The 18,274-nt window shown below is 46.4% G+C and overlaps 1 protein-coding gene across 1 annotated transcript in view; it reads left to right on the top strand.

Annotated features, from left to right (window-relative positions):
• prkd1 (protein kinase D1) overlaps positions 1–18,274 on the top strand; it is a 55,571-nt gene that overhangs the window by 15,041 nt on the left and 22,256 nt on the right. The window contains exon 2 of the mRNA XM_066694538.1: positions 12,564–12,702. Coding sequence (XP_066550635.1) covers positions 12,564–12,702 — 139 coding nt within the window. The remainder of the gene's footprint in view (positions 1–12,563; positions 12,703–18,274) is intronic.

Raw genomic sequence — 18,274 nt, 5'->3', positions numbered from 1 at the left:
CTGTACGAGCGATCATTACCCTAATGGCTTGCATTAACTGAATCCATTATGCAGACTTTTTATTAGCAGGATGATGGGAGGTAATGGCCTCGCTGCGGAGAGTGTGACAGGGCAACCGGAGACGTGCGGCTGAACGCGGTGTTGATGAGGAGAGAATCACTGCGCAGGGCGTGGACTGCAGGGGACTGAACTGCGCTCTCGTCGGGAGCAGGACCTCAGTTTTAGTCATCCTTTGTTCTTGCTGTAATCTGGGTGAAACATGATCACTGGGGTCATTTCATGCGACTGCAGTAGAGTCATGTAAACTAAAAGGCATAAGGAAGGGGCATCATGGGTAAACTCAATGGAGAAGGATTTTCTTTTCAATTTAAGGTGCTTTTCCCAAGATCTGTCTGTTTTAAATGATGATATTGGGGCTTTAACTTGCAACTCGTTGCCTCTCTTGCAAAGTGACCGAGACCGCAGTGGCTGCAGGGTGGCATTCAATTTTTAAAATGGCGTGTTGATTGAGCTACAACTGTTTAGCTTCCATGTTCCACAATCAAGATCGATCCGTGTCACAATCTGAGGTCACGTGACCTGTAGCTTCCCATTCAGACAGCTGCTGTCAGTTTCCATCAGGGCAGGTTGTCTTCCAGAGCCTTCACAGCGGTCATTTGAACGTGCATATCTGTGCCTCAGCTCGCACACAGTAATTGGAAGCAAGTCATGATCTTTTTCCTGCACAGTAAAGCCACGAGGTCATGAAGGTGGAGGGCACTGCCGCGGAGCGCTTTCCCTCTGGGGGGGAGAAAGCACAGCCTCCGCCGACGCGGTATTGAACAGACGTTATCTCTGCAATCGCCCGAACGCGCTGCCATACAGCATGTGGTTCATGTCAACACAGTGTGTGAAGTGATTACAGGAGATATCGATTGTGTCTGCGAGAGCCGCCGCTTAAGCCACAAGGTCTGCCGTGAGAGTGCTCGACGGCCGTCCTTTTGGGACCGATTATTATTGTCTAATCTCTTAAACGCAAGTGTGCAGCGGCTCGCGCGGGGTTTAGCCCTTTCGTAATTGCCGGCTGCAAATGAAAGGTTCAGGTCGGAGGCTCCCGTGAAGCCCTGAAGCCCTGTGCTCTCGCTGCTGTTTGCACATGACAGCAAAGATGGCTCCTGTGTTCATTCTCACGTTGTCATAGAAACAGCCTAATTGGGCGGTAGGAGACGGGCAAGGGGTGCTGAAAATCCAGAGATTAATGCAGCCTTTTTGTCATTTCAATGCCCCATCGGAGGGAGTGCTGAGTGAATAATGAAGGCAGAGAATCTCTCTCTCGCTTTCTGTGCTGAACGGAGCGATCTGTCCCTGTACACGATGTTTAGGAAGAGGAAGGTTCACGTTCTCATATTCCAGCAATTTCAGGGACACGAAGATGAAAACCCGTTTTGGTGACGGTTCAGTGTGCGGCTCAGTCCAAACGACACTTGATGCCGAGAGAAGTGGCGTAAAAGCCAGCAGACACTTCTCCAGCACATACGTCAGCACTCTGGGCACCCGAGAGGACTTCCACATGGTTCGGAGGAACATGGTGACCGCGTGGCTCTGCCGTCCCTGCTGCTCCGACAGCTGTGCCACGCGGCTGCTCCAACACGTGTTGAGAAGTCCAGTTGGATTCACTGCCTGATACTGAGTCCCAGCCTGCAAAACTCATTGATACCAAGTGGAAGCAGACGGCGATGGAGGGGAGCAGTCCGATTGGCCATTAGGGTGATATTATTTCACCTCCGCCTCTTAGTTCTGAGAGAAAGGGCTTTGTACAAGATCTGTCCTGAACTGACACTCTTTACTGAACATCGGACAGGATTTGAGATCCGTAAGCTTTGGTGAACGTACTGAACACTTTTCTTACACAAACCAACCCCTGCTGTTCTCAGTGGATCTAACACAAAGACAGCGTTGATTGATCCTCCTGCCCCTCACTGCCATTGCTCCACACCTCCACTCATGCTCTTGCTGTGTGTCTGACATGTTTCTATCTAATGATACACAACAAAACACATTTGCTCTTATTGTTGTTGTTGTTTTCTGCATGAGGGCTTCAACACTGGATTCAAAATGCCTCATTGTTAGCGATGGGGACGGCTTTCCCCTCTGAGGCCGTGGAAAAAACATGACTTTATCAGGGAATGCTTTCTAGTCTGCGCTTGATAAGAGACTCCAAAGTAGGAAATTGTTCAATGGCAGCTTTCCAGGAAGACAAGAGCAAGGCTGTCAAGAGGGTCTTGACAACACCCCGCCATTACACATCTGGAAGGAGGACTGGGTTGGGTTGTCTGCCAAGGAACACGTTAAACGATTATTTTGTTTAGACCACAACAGGGTGTAAGTCTATGATGAGCTGGAAACAGCCTCCTCGCTGAAGTCATAATGATTTAACTCGTTCCAGGGAATGTGTGACGGGGTTCTTAATGTTGTATGTTTCTGTACTTGTCTTGATGAGCAAAACCCTGAAATCCCGAAGCGCAATGAAGTGCCGGCAAACGGCTCGTCACAATACAGCCATAATATAAAAGTTAACCTGTCAAACACTGAACTCCATTTCCTACTGTATTTACTCTGAAGGAGAAAATAAACAGAGCATGTATCTGACTTCAGCCAGCTCTTTTAGTAAAAGAGCGTTTATAGCTTTCATTTTACATTGGGGGGTTTTGTTGAATTAAAAATAACTGGGGATATCTTTCTTTACTTCCTCGGTTCTTAAATATGTACAGAAAGCCTTGAATGCTCCTCTAGCTCTGGTGTGGGGAGAAGGCAGTTTTGAAGTGTTTGCATAGGCAGGTTACATTGCGATCTGGAAACCTCATCTCCTCTGAGCTTGAGTGACAGGAGATTGACTACGCGTTTAATCCAGGCGTCCACTTCCCGTTATCTGTCACAATAACATCATCCGAGAAGCATAATTACAGGACCTTTTAAAACATCTGCATCAGCTCTTGCTCATCTTGCCGCCTCAGGCCTGCAGACTCTGATTTATGTGTGCGTTTGCTTGTTTGTTGTCTCAGCTGTTGTCCATTTAGCTACTGAAACCGAAAGAAACTCTACTTTTCAGGAAGCCTGTGGCACATTTTTACAAACGCAAACGTCGCACTAATTGTATAAAGCGGCTGACGCAGCCGCCGGGCACGGCCCCGTGTTTGTTGTCGTCGGAGGCAGTGCGGTGGGAGTCCGGTGTCACGCTCCGCGGTAACTCCAGGCTCTGTGAGGGAAGTTCTCCGCACCGGAGTCGTGATGGACGGCCTGCCCACCGGAGCAGCTCACATTGTATAATCAGGCGCTAATGAAGACATGCAATTTGGAGGCGCTCTGATAGACAAACTAAGTGGCGTGCAGCGAGCAGAAGCAGATATGAGTAATGGAAAAGTCATCGCTGCTCCGAGAACGGGCACAGTGTGTGGGAGTGAGGTGGTCCGTCTCCGCGAGCGCTCGCAGCTTTAATTCACCGGTTATATCCTGTTTCTCTCCTGCTTTGGACGACAGTGTTGTCAGTCCCCCCCCCCCCCCCCCCACACACACACACACACTCTGTGTCTCTTCCTGCTCAATAAACACAGCGCCACTGAAAAGGTCAGGCATATAAAGGCGGCCTGTTTGTTTTTCCACGCCGGCTCCCTCTGGCCAGGTCCGCCCGGCGTGTCGTGTCCCCGGAGGCTGTGGAGGGATCCCTGGGTTAGTCACCGGCTCGCTTCCCCGGCTCTCCACACACACGACCACATCGGGGTCTCATTCTTTCAATCACTCACTCGTTGTGTGTGATATGTGCACGGGGAAGGACACAGCACTGGATATGGGCTGGAGAAAACTACAACATTTCCAGTTGTACCAAGAAACCCTGAAATGTGGATAAATAAATGTGTGTTTTTAAACCTGTGGCTCAATACTCTTTAATTGTTTTTATTAATGAATGCCGACCGGCAGGCGTGGTCTGCAGGGTTAAGGGGGCATTATCAACTGAGGTCCTTAATGATCCGAAGTGGCCAGGGCTCGTGCTGACAGGAAGGTGGAAAACAATTAATTAAAGCAGCAATTAGGCAGAGCGTTGTAGGTAATGGATGATTGGATCACAGTTATTCGATGTTGTGCAGATTGTTCAGATAATGGACACGCTCTTCACACAGTGTTTACATTAACTGACAAGAGTTTAAATAAACTTGCAAAGCAGATCAAGCAGACTGAGAAAAGGCAGGACCGGCAGCCTCGGCCTCACAGCTTTGGCCTCGGCTGTTTCCGTGACGCTATTCTGTGTGTGACGAGGGCTCGGGTCCCCCGGGATCAGGGGCGCACAGGCCTATGTCAGCAGTGAAGCCACACTACAGCTTCCTGTGTGGGAACGCGTGGGCTGAAGAGGAGGATAAAAACGAGCAAACAGCCTGGTCAGAGATGGAACAGTGCACACACACACAACACAAACCGTGTGGGAACAACACACCAACTAAAAGGGGTTGTAAACCTCCTGCCCACGAGATTGCACTTTGTTTATAATTGATCGGAATCAAAACACTTTCACATTTGCGTGGTGTTTCTAATGGAGCTCGGGGGCCGAACACGAGGGCCGCACCCTCAGAATCGTGGAAGCAGAGCACCCACACGTTCGTGAAACGCGGCTCCTGTGTCATCCACACCCTGCCGGGCCACCCTGGTGAGCGCTGGGCCCGGCCTGGTTTAGACAGTTCAGAGGAGAGCAACCAGACTTATTCCAGGTCTGAAGGGAATGTCCTACTGAGAGACTGAGGACCTGAACCTTTTCACCCTGGAACAGAGGAGACTACGTGGGGACTTGATCCAAGTCTTCAAAATCATGAAGGGCATCGACCACATCAAACCAGAGGAGCTTTTCCAGATCAGCAGGGACACTCGCACCCGGGGACACAAATGGAAATTGGGCTTCAAGGCATTCAAGACAGAAAACAGGAGACACTTCTTCACACAGAGAGGCGTCACAATCTGAACAAACTCCCCAGCGATGTGGCTGAAGAGACAATTTGGGAACATTCAAAAACAGACTGGATAGGATCCTTGATCACTTAGTTATTAATGGACACCAAACGAGCACGATGGGGCGAATGGGCTCCTCTCGACTGGACACTTTCTTATGTTCTTATGACTGATCGTGGAGAAGGTGACAGTCCTGGGGTGCATAGATCCTGGAAGGAGACTGGAGACAGGCCTGATCCTCCAGGGAAAGCTGGCCTGGTCGTGTCAGGCATCTGCTGTCCCTCCGAGCGGATCCGGGGGCTTCCCTTTTCATCTGGGCCAGTGGGCGAGCCGGAGTAGCCCGGGACTACAAAGGGAAGGCTAACGAAGCGCGTGACTCACTGTGTCCTGATCGGGGGAGGCGGGTCATGTTACCGGAATGCAGATCCTTTATTTAGGGGCCGGCGCTGGACACAGAGGAAGTGTACATGATGCATGAATCACTCAGACCATTGTTCTCGTCCTGGACCGACACAATCGAGCCCATTGAGGCCAGACCCACTCTGCGGAGTCTCTCGTGCTCTCGGCCCGTGTGGGGATTCATTCAGCGCATGCCATCCACACCCCCAGCAACACAGGCGGAGGACACAGAAGAGTAGATGTCCCAGGTCCAACACAGACGCTAATAAACCAATACACCAATAATACACAGCCAGAACTGTATTGCAAGGAAGGTTTTCGTGTGAGGTCTGTTAAACCAACAAAGCCGGCTTATTCTGCAGCTCAGTTTAGGAAATTAAAGTCACAGCCCCTCCGAATCCAGCCGGCATCGGCGTCTCTTTCCAAAGGGCTTCACTGTGCTGTCTGCCGGTGGCAGCGGCTCCGGGAGAGCGAAGCCCATCGAGGCGCTGGTTGCCAGTAGTTACCTTCAAGTGGCCATCAGGCACCACTTTGTGTCAGAGTCTCCCCACTTATTCAGCTCGTGCTTTCAGGGTCGGTGTGATTTGTATTCTGGAGGAGATGTGTGCGTTCCCTCCTAAACCCAGAGTGGCTCCGCTCGGCACACGGGCCCGGCACCATGGCCTGATGACTATTCATCATGCATAACTTACAGAGTGGCCTGACCACTCTTCACCATTAGTGATCTGCTCGCTTGAACAACACAAGAGACTAACAGGGGAAGCCAGCATGTGTTGTTGCCATTCAGCACATTTATTTCATTTGAATTCATTCATAATTCATTCGCAAAACAACGTAACAAGCTTACCTTCAAAAAAATAACATATATTTATCAGACTCGTTTATCCAAGGCAACTTAAAAAAGCAGACAGTAAGAAAATGCGACAGATCTTAAGGGACAGGTGACATGTCTCTCGCCCTGTGAGACCAGCGTCTGTGTCTCTGTCTGTCTGTCCAGAGGGGACGGTGGAGAGGGAGGCAGCTGACTGTCCCACTTCGGGCCGGTTTGGTGGCCACTAATTAACCTCGTTCCAAGTGTCCAGCAAGTCCAGTCGTCCAATTGGAAAGTTGCAGGGCCCACCCTACCCTCAAGCTGTGGGGGGCTCTCCTCAGAGGAGACCCTAAGTCTTGTTTCTGTGCCGTTCCTTTCCTCCACTGGAAGAAGAAGAGCGAAGGGCCCTCTTTCCCTCTTGGGTTTCCTCCCTGTCTGTGATTAATTCGGCAGCAGAGGTTATGGCTCTCAGCCCTGGTCAATCCCAGCACATCACTTACCAAAGTATTAATAAACAGTGTTTGTGTGCTCTGGGGCTGAAGATTGTCTTTTGGATGAGACTGAGCCAGGCAGCTGTGAGAGAGACGTACTGCTCATTCATAGGTCAGTGTCACGAAACCTGGCTGGTGGGAAAATTATGTTTAACCTCCAGCCGTGTTTGGAGACTTGGGAGCCGATTATTGTACGTTCATGTGGGCGTCTTAATGCAGACCCACCAGAGCGATCCTTTCTTGCACATTCCTATTTAACATGTATTTGTCTCGGGCACAGCGATCTGAGTGACAGGCCAACAAGACCTTCATCGGCTTGTGAGGGCATTCTCCTTTCTCCTGCGTTGAAACCTAACGGACCCACAAAGTACCCACGGCAGTGCTTTGCGACTCGACCCGATACACAGTGTGTTTTGAGTGATACTCGGCCACGAGGGGACGGGAGTTCTCTCGCTCTTCTGACACGTCTTCATCGTTCTCTAACCCCCAGACCCTTCTGTAATCCCAGTTCACTCCAACTCTTAAGAGCATAACCAGGATTATACAGATCTGCCAAAAATAATCAGTGCGCTTATAAATATTCGAGGCACGGAGAATCACACAACCTACATCCCTCCCCGGCGCTCGGACACTTTCACCGCTGCATTGTTGTTTTGTTGTGTGTGAGTTGTTGTACGCTGTGCTCTACAGATGAGAGGGCAGTGTATGCATCCACACATCTTCCATGGCAACACGACATCGGCAAAGGGAAAGAAATATCCAACTTCCTTATTTGTAGTGTGTTAAATTGATCCTCTCTCTCACTTTGCCAGCGGTCGGCAGGGAAATGAGAGAACGGATGAGCTGAGATGGCAGGCAGGTTATAGCAAGAAGCAACACTCCTTTCTAGCATCTCTCGGAGTGTGTGTGTGTGTGTGTGTGTGTGTGTGTGTGCAACAGGTGTATGAAAAATGAATCAAAGTGCGATCTTGTCTCTGTGATAAAAAATTAAAAAAACAACTTTGTGCGTATAAATAACCCGTGTGCTTCTGTGAACGCTTTGACATTCAGACCTGTCGGTTATGCTGTGTTTATACGCTGATCTGTTTGCCTGCCTTGTGTGTGATAAACATAGACCCTGGCTGTTAATTAAGTTCCAAACAAGATATAATTAATACGTGCTTGACAGTTTACAATCTACTTAGCAATATTTTCTTCGTATAGTTGCAGAATCATAGTTGGGAATTGAACTCTGGGATGCACTCAAATGCCTTATATTAAAAATACATATTTACCATGCGAATATTTTCTTGCCATTAAATAAAACTTAAAGCGGCAGCAACTCGAATTAGGTTTGAAGAGAAGGGAAGATATTTCGACTGTCCAAAAGTCCCAAGTCAGGTCTTTGTGAGAGAGAGATCCATTAGTAACTATCCTTGTTACCTCGTTAACACAACTCAGAGACATTTTGTTTTCTAGTGACAATTCTATTTCCACTTCAATCCGGCAGTGTATATAAATGTTTTTAATTTGGCTGTTAAATACAGCTGTGAAATTGTGTACATTTTAGGAGCATGCAGTGGCTCATTAAAGACTTCCATTTTCAATATTGTATCAGGTAGTGCTCTGTGATTCTCCCGCAGTGAAGAGACCATTAACTATATCTAGCTGGGTTGAATGTGGCTGCTTGTTTTGTGGAGAGTTTCTTTTTTAAAGGAGAGAAAATGCACCTGCGCTTTTGAACCTCATAACCTTCCTTTTATCTTTCCCTTCTTTTTGCTTGTGGGTGTCCAGATCTAGGATGCTGCAGTCTGGGTCTGTCTTCTTTTTCTTGAACTGGCTACCTGAGAATAAGGCAGCTCGGCTCCTGTCTGGGTCTGGTAGAAAAGTTCTTTGCGCTTCATATCGTCTGTCCTGCCCAACCGGAGTCGTCGTATGTTTTTTGTGACACCTGCACGACTGCAGAGCGATGTTTCTGTGGCTCAGTGAGGGCATGCTGGTCATCACAGTTTCTTGCTATCTCTCATGCCACTCCGCTGTCCTTTAAAGAACCCTCAACGAGGGCTGGTGTATCCGTTACCAATTGTAACGATCTGAGAAATCTGTCACCTCCACAGGTGAGAGCCGGGGGAGGGTCGTGGCAATTACGAGGGGTCGCAAGTCACTCTCGACACCTTCAGCCCGGCGCCGGCTTGTGCCTCGTCAACAGGGGATCGCTGATCACGCTCTCGAAGTCATTCAGTATCGACCCTGACCTCCGTAGCGTGTGCGTCTTTCTCCACCTTTCATTTTCACCAGTGGGTGTTGATTTTTAAATCAGAAAAGACCTCTGGCCAAATGCAGACGGGTCTTTGGCACCAAGCGTCTACTTCTCTGACCCTTTTGGGTTTTGTCTTGGGGAAATCACAATAAAAGAGCCATCAAACCCAATGCTAGGACAGACTAACAGTTTGTGAGAAACACGCGTCAATCTGCTGACACACAATGCCGTCTATAACTGCCACGAATCTGGTGGGTAACATCCGAGCCCCAGCGCTTAAAGCACCCCATCGCACAGGGTTATCGACATCGCGCCGTGCTGCTTGGCTTTGCGGGCGGAGACGCGGAGACGGGCGCCTGGCTGGCTCAGATGGATGGTTTTCAACCAGGAGCAGCCTTGGGTTCTGCTGCCATGACAACTGCGCTGTGCGGTGGATCCGCTGTCATGGTGACCTCGTACCACGGCGCATCTCTCGGCCGTCTTTGTGAAGAGCTCGTTAAGAGCAGAGAGAGAGCCGAGACCAGGCGGAAAATTAAATGGTTTTCCCTTTCTTCCCCAGAACCAAATGAATGACATTTTAAAAGCAACATATACAGCTTTCAAATGTACCTTTATAAAATAAACATTCTAAAATAACATTTATTTTATATCAATAAGTTAATTGTATGAACATCTTCGAGTTTTTACGCTGCACACATTCCAGTACAGAAGGTCTTTGAAAACCCTCCAAACGCTTCACATGAGCTGCAAAACGTAAAACCTTTAAGTGTGTGAACGGACTCAATCACCAAAAAATGAGAGAAATCCTGTTTGGGGACAGAAAGCGATTTGGAAAAGGAAAATGAGGAACAGGTGTCGGGTGATTGAGAAGAAGAATAAAAGTGCAGAGAAATTAGCTGCCCCTCAGGGACGCGGTCTGTCGTGGGGCGAAACCCTCTGTACCTGTCCCTCCTCCATCTCCCTCTCTCTCTCTCTCCCTGTGTTTTTCTTTCCATCATTCTCTGTACCCGTCTCCCCCTTCCTATCTCCTTCCCTCCATCATTTGCTCTCTCTCTCCCTGCATTTTGCTCTGCATCACCCTCTGTACCTGTCTCTCTCTCTCCCCCCTAATCTCTCTCTCTCTTTTTTGCCTGCTCTCTCTTTCTCCCTGCGATAAACTGCCGGTTTCGTTTTGAAGGTCCTTGCAGAGCCCGTGTTATTGTAATTATGTAAATGTGCCAGGGCCCACCCACTCAGTTGTTACTGCTGCATGATTGCAAAGGGACAGCAACATAATTAGAAAGTGTACAAGCAGGAGTTCTGTCACCGCTGACTGGCAAGCCACTCGGGATGAGCCGACAGTGCAGATTGCGAGTCGTGGATACAAATGAGATCTGAGTGATGTGAGTTACAATGGCTCGAGTAAAACATCTTCCATGTCGATTGTTACACGGAATAATATATTCCCACGGCAGGCTGTAGAAAGTGGGTTAATTGCAGCATAAAACAATTTATTTTGACACGTTTACCACATAATGACCATCTTGTGATTGAGTATGTTGTTTTAACAGCACTGCTCTGTGTACCTTCTTTAATTGTACACTCACACTCGCTCATTACGTAAATAAATATTTGGTTTTCTTAGACAACTTCACACAAAAGCATTAACTTAGAAACAATATAGAACCCTGACAAAAAAAAACAAGTTTGCACCGCTGATTAAGAACACTTTTACAGTTTACACTTCTATTTACTTCTTAACGTGCTGAAGGAAATGTATACAAAAGTATTTAAACAGTATAAATTCTCAGTGGCCTTGCATGAATGCCAAACTGTAGGGAAAACCACTGGCTGGACACACACTTTCATAGTGTTGTGTGGCGTATACTCTTGCACACTTGAAGAGGTGTCCGTGTTGCCATGCAGATTATTTTGGTGTGCCATGCACGGCGCCGGTGATCCGATCTCGCGGGGCAGCCGGGGTAAAGCTGCCCTCTGCTAATGCACCATAATGATGGGTCTGTGGCCAGCTGCTGGTGACCGATCGATACGCTGTAGTGCGAACAAGCCTTCCGCGGAAAAGGACAGCACTCAATCAATATGTTTCTCTCCTGGTTCTCAAATACAACCATTTAGGAGCAGAGAACAAACCCTGCTTTACAACATCCTGTGACTAGAATGAGAGTCTGATACCTCAGCGTTTAATACACTATATAATACAAATATGGGAAAACTATATTCTTATATACCAGTGGTTTTCAAACCGGTCCTGGAGTACCCCCTGCCCTGCTGGTTTTTGTTCCAACTGAGGTGTTAATTGCTTAATTGACCTAACAAAGCAATATACCATTCAATTAAGTAATTAAGACCTAGGTTGGAACAAAAACCAGGAGGGCAGGGGGTACTCCAGGACTCCAGTGTCAAAATGATTGGCACCCCTAAAGATTCTTATAACTAAAACCAAACACAATTAAATCTGCATGAACTTTCTACTCTTTTAAGTACATCTCAGTCTTAAGGAACTGTACTGTGGCCTCCCATGACTTCCTGTTTCACTGGGGTATAAAAAATAGGTAAATGTGTAATTTTGGTTGATTCCCTGGAATCATTATTAAAGAACAATATATTCCATGTGTTGGGAAATTACAATATAGCTCATTCCCTGTGTTGTTTATTTTATACAGCCTTTTTTCTCATCTTTATAAAGGGTGTCAATAATTTTGGATGTGACTGTGTGTTTGTGTAGGTGTGTGTGTGTGTGTGTGTGTGTGTGATCAGCTATATACTCAACTGGCCCTCTCCTGTTCAATTACGTTATATTTGCACAACTCTGTACAAAGTGTGGAGATGATCTAACTCAGGTTGTGTTGCCTCACGAGACACGTTAGAAAACTGAACCTGGTCCGATTCACTGCAGTCAAGGTCATATAAAGAAGACGTGCTCCTTCAGTGTTTATACGTGATCGTGCTTTAATCCAGCCGTCTGCGCTGGTTGTGCCGGAAAACACCGGCAAGGTGATAATCAGAAAAGATCCGAGGAGATCATCGATGCTCAGAGAGGATTAAAACTGCTTTAACCCCCACGTTGGCAGCAGTCTTACAGCAACGTCTTATCTTCGGCAAAAAGAGAAATGGGTGAGAAAATAACATTCTCGCAAAGTAAAAAAACAAAACAAAAGCAAATTGAATTTCTATTGTCTGTATTTCCTGTGAAAATTTGAAAACACTACCCTGTAATAATAGTATCTTCTTCACACTGCTGTCAAATGCTTTTCACATATTATCTACATGCAATATAACACCAACTTTCAAATCCCATTATTCAGACTCATCCTGGGTTCACCTCCAAGCAGTTCCTCCAAACACGGCTGCCGCCTTTCTCATGACATCCAGATGACAAAATAATGTGACTTTCAAACAATTACTGGTCTTTGTGTTCGAGGATGTAACGGTACAGCGGGAACTGTATTCCCGATAAACAAAAATACATGTAGTCTGATACACTTGGAGATTAAATCGACACGGCTGTCATCAGAAAGCACTGACACAGACAACAAAAAGACACAACATTGTTCCTCTGTACTGAATACATGTACAACTTGCCATGTTTTTTCACTTTCCCGAAAATCAGTCACGGTTATTATAGTTCTATATCTTTTGTCTTATTTTGCAGTTCCCAGAGTGTGGCTTTTATGGGATGTATGACAAAATTCTCTTGTTTCGCCACGATCCCAACTCTGATAACATCCTGCAGCTGCTGAAATGTGCCACAGACATTCAGGAGGGGGACCTGGTGGAAGTTGTACTGTCAGGTATGGCCTGATTTTATACATCTATATTAATTAAACTTCATGTTTCATTCCTCTTCAAGACAGCCATGACGGGAAACGTTCTCTGTGCTGAGCTCTCAGTGGCCTTTGGCACCACATCTGTGATCTACATACGTTTGAGTGATTGACAGACTAAATTGATAAATCTGGACTTGCACCACAAAAAGAAAATTGATATTCTATATGTATGTATATCGATCAGGCCCTAGTTCTTGATCTGTGTTACTGGTATTAACAGGCCTTGTGTTACACAATAGCTACACATTGAAGCCGGTGGAATCTTTTGTTCCGGTGTTTTTATTTGAGTGTTTCACATCATTTTAATCCCACGGTGTGTGAAGTGTTGCACTAAAACGCGGTATCAGGGGGGCAGGATTCGCAGGCTTTTATGCAAGCAGGAATCTAAATAACTTCCCCTGCATGCGTCTAAAATAACATCCAGAAGCACTGGCTCAAACACCAAGGTACAGCTGGACTATTTCCAACGCCCACCGTGTGGTGGTTTGGGGCGAGATGTAAAAATCAAACCTTTCACGCAGGGAAGTGTATTATCCCACTGCGCGGAAACCTACACTTATCCCGCGGCTCACAAGGGCACTGGCCCTCAGCGCGCTGTTTAAAGCCCATATTACAGCGTGGCCGTCCTGCAGCAACGACACACGCTCGTCGAGAGCTCTGTGACCATCACCCCGAGGAGAAGGGTTCATTAATAGACAACGGGATGAAGCTGCTGAAAACCACTTCCACACGTAATTTTCAGAAGAGTGGAGCTGCAGTATTCGGAAAGGGAAACAATTACAATCATCATATCGAACAGTTATTCCCAGTGTTAAAAAAATAACTGAAACTAGTCGAATTAATCACAGCTTTTAAATGCCATCCAAACCTAAACACTCTGCACCGAAACATATCAGTCGAATCATTGCATTGCAGTCTGAGCTACAGGACACGGTCAGCTCGATCTAGATCAGTCTTTTATTTCATTTGATTAATCCCAGGAGAAGCCCTCGTCTTCCCCTTGGTAAGAGAGAAAAACTCAAACTGCTTGCCATCTTCCTGCTGAACACACGCTGCAAAATATTTTATCATCAGTGGAAGCTGCAGGATGGTTCTTGCTTTAAACATGCATATTGCTCCTGTCCAGTTTTTATTAACACTTTATAAAACACCCAAACAACATAAAGACACAGTCTTGCCTTTCCTGGCAGTGAACCTGCAGCAGACCGAGCCTCGTGGTGATTACTGCCGAGCCGTGAAAGGATGCTGTGTGCTATTGTCGTCGATCTGTAAAGAAAATGTATCGCACTCCGCTGTGTTGAGTCCACCTTTTAAACAAAGACTTTTTTTTTTCCAAAGTTTGTTTTTCAAAACGTTTTGGAAGCTTTTTGTGTCGGCAGTTTGGCTGTTACACCTCCTGTAAATCTTGGATTGAGAATGGAAGCATTCAGAGTATCGCATTTGACGCCTTTAATGTGTTTTAACAAACACTCTGTGGGTTTGCTCTGGTGTTTTCTGTCATGTAATTGATTAAAACCTGCTATGGAGAAATGGAGGAGAATTACAGAGTCTCCTGCAGTGCCGTACAGTGTTCCAGGGCTCAGGTGAGGAAGGTAATGAGGAGAGGAGCCGAGACACATATATTTTTTATGACATTTGTCTGGGAACCTGTCTTGACACTTTTTTAATGACATTTTTGTGAGCTAAATGTATGGCAGAATAAAACAGTCCTCAATAAAGAAAGGGAACCTAAAAGGAGAGCTATAAGGCTACAAAAGCTACCCCGTGATCTCAAGCAGATGAGTAACACACCTCAATCCAGTGTGATGGGAATGGATGTCAATTTCATGATTGCCTTTCATTTTTGTGCACGATATTCTCACGGCACCGCACCCGAGCAGAGATCACAGGCCTGCCTCTCCGCGTGCCTTGGCCGAGAGTTACGCAGTGGAGAAACATCACCTCCAGATCTCCTCAACAGCTTAGTGTATGTACAGGAAAGACTGGGCATGCTCAGGTGTCCTTGGAAATAGATCAAAACAGCACATTAACTGGAATGTTGGTGAGACCATAAATAGCATAAACTGTGCTCCACAAACGTCAGGGACATTTCCTGTTCAGAAAGTGTTGCCGTGGTATAGATTTTTTCTTAAAAATAGCAGGCTCATGCTATACTGGTGTTGAGCTACATCATTAACATCATCGCTCTCCACAATATAGACGATGTCTGACTTAAACAAACAACTGAAAACCCACATGTTCTTACGCAGCGACTCCACAGCCACTCACTGATCTTTTGTTTGTGTGACGAAGGAAAAGGAGTCATTTTCTCAAAGCCGGCATTGTCTTCCTCTGGCCACAGTGTTGAGTGTGTGTAAGGCGGGGGGGCGGCCGTCTCGTGTTGTGCTTTGTATCGTTGTAATCATCGATCACGAGGTAGATCGGGTACTTTAGTGACCTTTTCTTCGGTATGATGAAGATATGAGTCCTGTAAGTTTGTTATGCAACAGGTTTCCTAGCTCTCAAACATTTCCTTAAAGTTGCACTTCATGTCTTTCTGTCTGTGAAATGAAAGATACGCTTGTTCTATAAACTGTGATTCTGTTTGTGTGTGGAATGTTATTGCGGAGATCTTCAGCCTTCCCGTTACATCAGTGCTGTGGTGAAAATGCCAACATCATTTCCCTGGCCTGCCGGTTGATTATTCGACGGGCTCCACGTATGCAGTTGGCCCCAGCGCGGATTTGCACTTTACTACAGACACAGACACAGCAGCCTGGATAAAAGTAAACCATGCAGATTATGAATCTCAGTTTAGGCTTTTAGTGACCTCAGGGATATCATGTTAATGCATCCATATCTGCTGTAAATCTAAACACAATGTAGTTGGCCTCCGCTACAAAACAAGGCCACATTAAAACGATCTCGACGGGGCATCGTGAATCCGGCAGCTGCCCGGCCTCAAGTCCACCCGGTCGGCACAGAGACACACATGGACGACACGCGACGCCCTGCGGTGCGTTTAAGAATATACGGTAAAATAACGGTTTTACCTCTGCGTTCAGATAATGAGAGTGAGCTTAATCTCTGCTCTATTTCCCAAGCAGCGAGGCGCACAGATACAAATCACTCATCCCTTTGGTAGAGAGACAAATTAAACACCAAACCCTACCGCCTCTCTGTGGGCTGACATCTGCTCAACACTTTTAAAATCAGACCCTAAATGTTACAGGTCACACTACACACTACACACAGGCCACCCTACACACTGCAGATGGGTCACACTATACACTAGAGACAGGTCACCCTACACACTAGAGACGGGTCACCCTACACACTAGAGACGGGTCACCCTACACACAGGTCACACTACTTTTTCTTCATGAAACTGCACAGACACACACAAAAAACTAACATAAATGACAATAAAAACTGAAATGACGAAGTGCACAGACAAATATAATGTTGATTATTTACTGATGTTCAAATTGGACTGAGTGGAGTTTGAATCTCCCTCTCTTGGACATGCGTCGTGTTTGTGGAAAAATATTTTAATTATAAATATAAAAATATATTTAAAAAATAAATTGCTTAGGAGTCCTGGTTGCTATCTGTTGTGCTGGCTTTGTGCTACAGAGCAAATAAAGAAATAAAAGCCCTTCCCACATGTTTCTCACTAACCCATGAGCACGCTGTCACCGTTCTGCCTTTTCTTTCGCAGAAAGAGTGAAAATTACACCTTGGATTACAAAGATTTCATAAACAGGAGCCGAAGTGTGATCTATGAACATTTATTTTTAACACAATGCAAATTTAAAGTCAGAGATGATTCGGGAGCCTCAGGCTGGATGATCATGTAACCCAGGAGAGCCGACGAAATTGTCTTTGTGGAGCGTTGCGCGATCTGAAACACAAATTAGATTTCTTCTGGAAGGCGTTATTACAGCAGGCCGGCTCCCGCTCATCAGTGCTTTATTGGATCATTTCTCCCTTCCCCCATCATCTCCTGAAGTAAAATCTCGGCGTGGGGCTGCTTCCTGAAGGCTAAATCACATTATTGTGTAACGATACAAGATCTTCCCAACTTAACGGCGATGCTGTCGCCAGGGAAAACCTGCTGTACGAGCCCAACTGTCCAAGAGAAACATGTGTAGGACTGAGAGGAGGCTCAGTGTGGACTCCTGCCCCACAGTCAGTGTCCGGCCTGCACAGGAGGCCCCGCCGCGGCACGACAGGCCTGCACTCCCACTCTGTGTGTTTCTAAGGCCTCAAGGCTACACTACTGTTTTGGATTAAATATATAAATACTGGAAAAAATTTAGCTCCAAATTAATCGTAAAGTTTTCACTAAACTAGTATTTTGTTATAAAAATAAGGGGCTTACTGGATATGCATGTATTTGTTTATTTATTACTTCGTGTCTTTTACGTGAATCCGGATCAGGCACTGTAGACACACCAGCCCCCCACCCTTCCCGGTTGCAGCCGCTGTTCGGCGGTGAAACAGCAGAGCGGCAGGTTGGGAATAAAACGGGTAAATACAAGGTGCTGACAGCTGCGCCGGGGCGAGGTGGCGGCTCGTTAAGGAGCTGAGGAGTGAATTATCGACAGTGAAGGACCGGGCGGCACCGCCATTGATTTGCAATCAGACACACGGAAGGTGAAATATTCCAGGGGAAATAATCTACACTTGGGCTCTCGGGGGTTGGGAGTGTGATTGCTTGTGTCACAATTGTGTCGATTTACATTTGCCTTCGGAGCACCGCGTTTAATTTTGTGTTTTATTTTCAGCTGAGACTGAAATGCTTTGCTGCTGCTTTGGTTTCATTTCTTACTGCTATTTTCTAATGCAAATAAATCCCTTATTTAGATTCTGTTCTACTTAGTCATTTTAAATTATATTAATAATTTGAATGAAAGACATTTTTGATCAATCTGACGCCTTATTGAAGCCTTTGCGTTCCTCCAAGTTAAACCAAAAAATGAAATAAATAAATCAAATATTCAGAAGGTTATGAAATAGTATAGGCAAGTCAAAACAAGAATTGCCTGTTTTCTCACTTACAGTGAGTAACGGATCTCACAGGCGAATTCGGCGCCGACAGCCGAATAGCGGCCCAAAAGCTGCCATTGACACGTAACCTCGGCCGACACCCCAACCAGCTCAGTCAGATCTGCAGAAGGGCGATGATGCAGAACAACGAAAAAAACAAAGGGAAGATCTGGGGACTGGTTCCATACGGCCCTGGCATGTTTAGCGGGGGGACACTCAACGTGGTCTGTGTTTACAGAAATCAAAATCATCCGACCCATTCATTCGCTTTAAGGGATTTAGAGAAATAAACACAATTAGCATGTTTGCTTTCCTAAAACACAACTTTGATCGCCGCCTTTGATTCACTGAGCAGGAGTGAATCACTGACTGGGCAAGAGGAGCTTTTAGATATTGTGCCAATTATTCGGTACTGAGCAAATAGCGTGGCAAGAGGCCGCAGGATCCCCCCCGCGGCGTCTGTCTGGTACGGGAACAGAGCGGAACTGCCTCGATGCACCTCTTA

The sequence above is a fragment of the Amia ocellicauda genome, chromosome 21, assembly GCF_036373705.1.
Source record: "Amia ocellicauda isolate fAmiCal2 chromosome 21, fAmiCal2.hap1, whole genome shotgun sequence".
In the NCBI taxonomy this organism is placed as follows: domain Eukaryota; kingdom Metazoa; phylum Chordata; class Actinopteri; order Amiiformes; family Amiidae; genus Amia; species Amia ocellicauda.
Note: the sequence above shows the minus strand (reverse complement) of the source record. Positions and strands in the feature narration are given on the sequence as shown.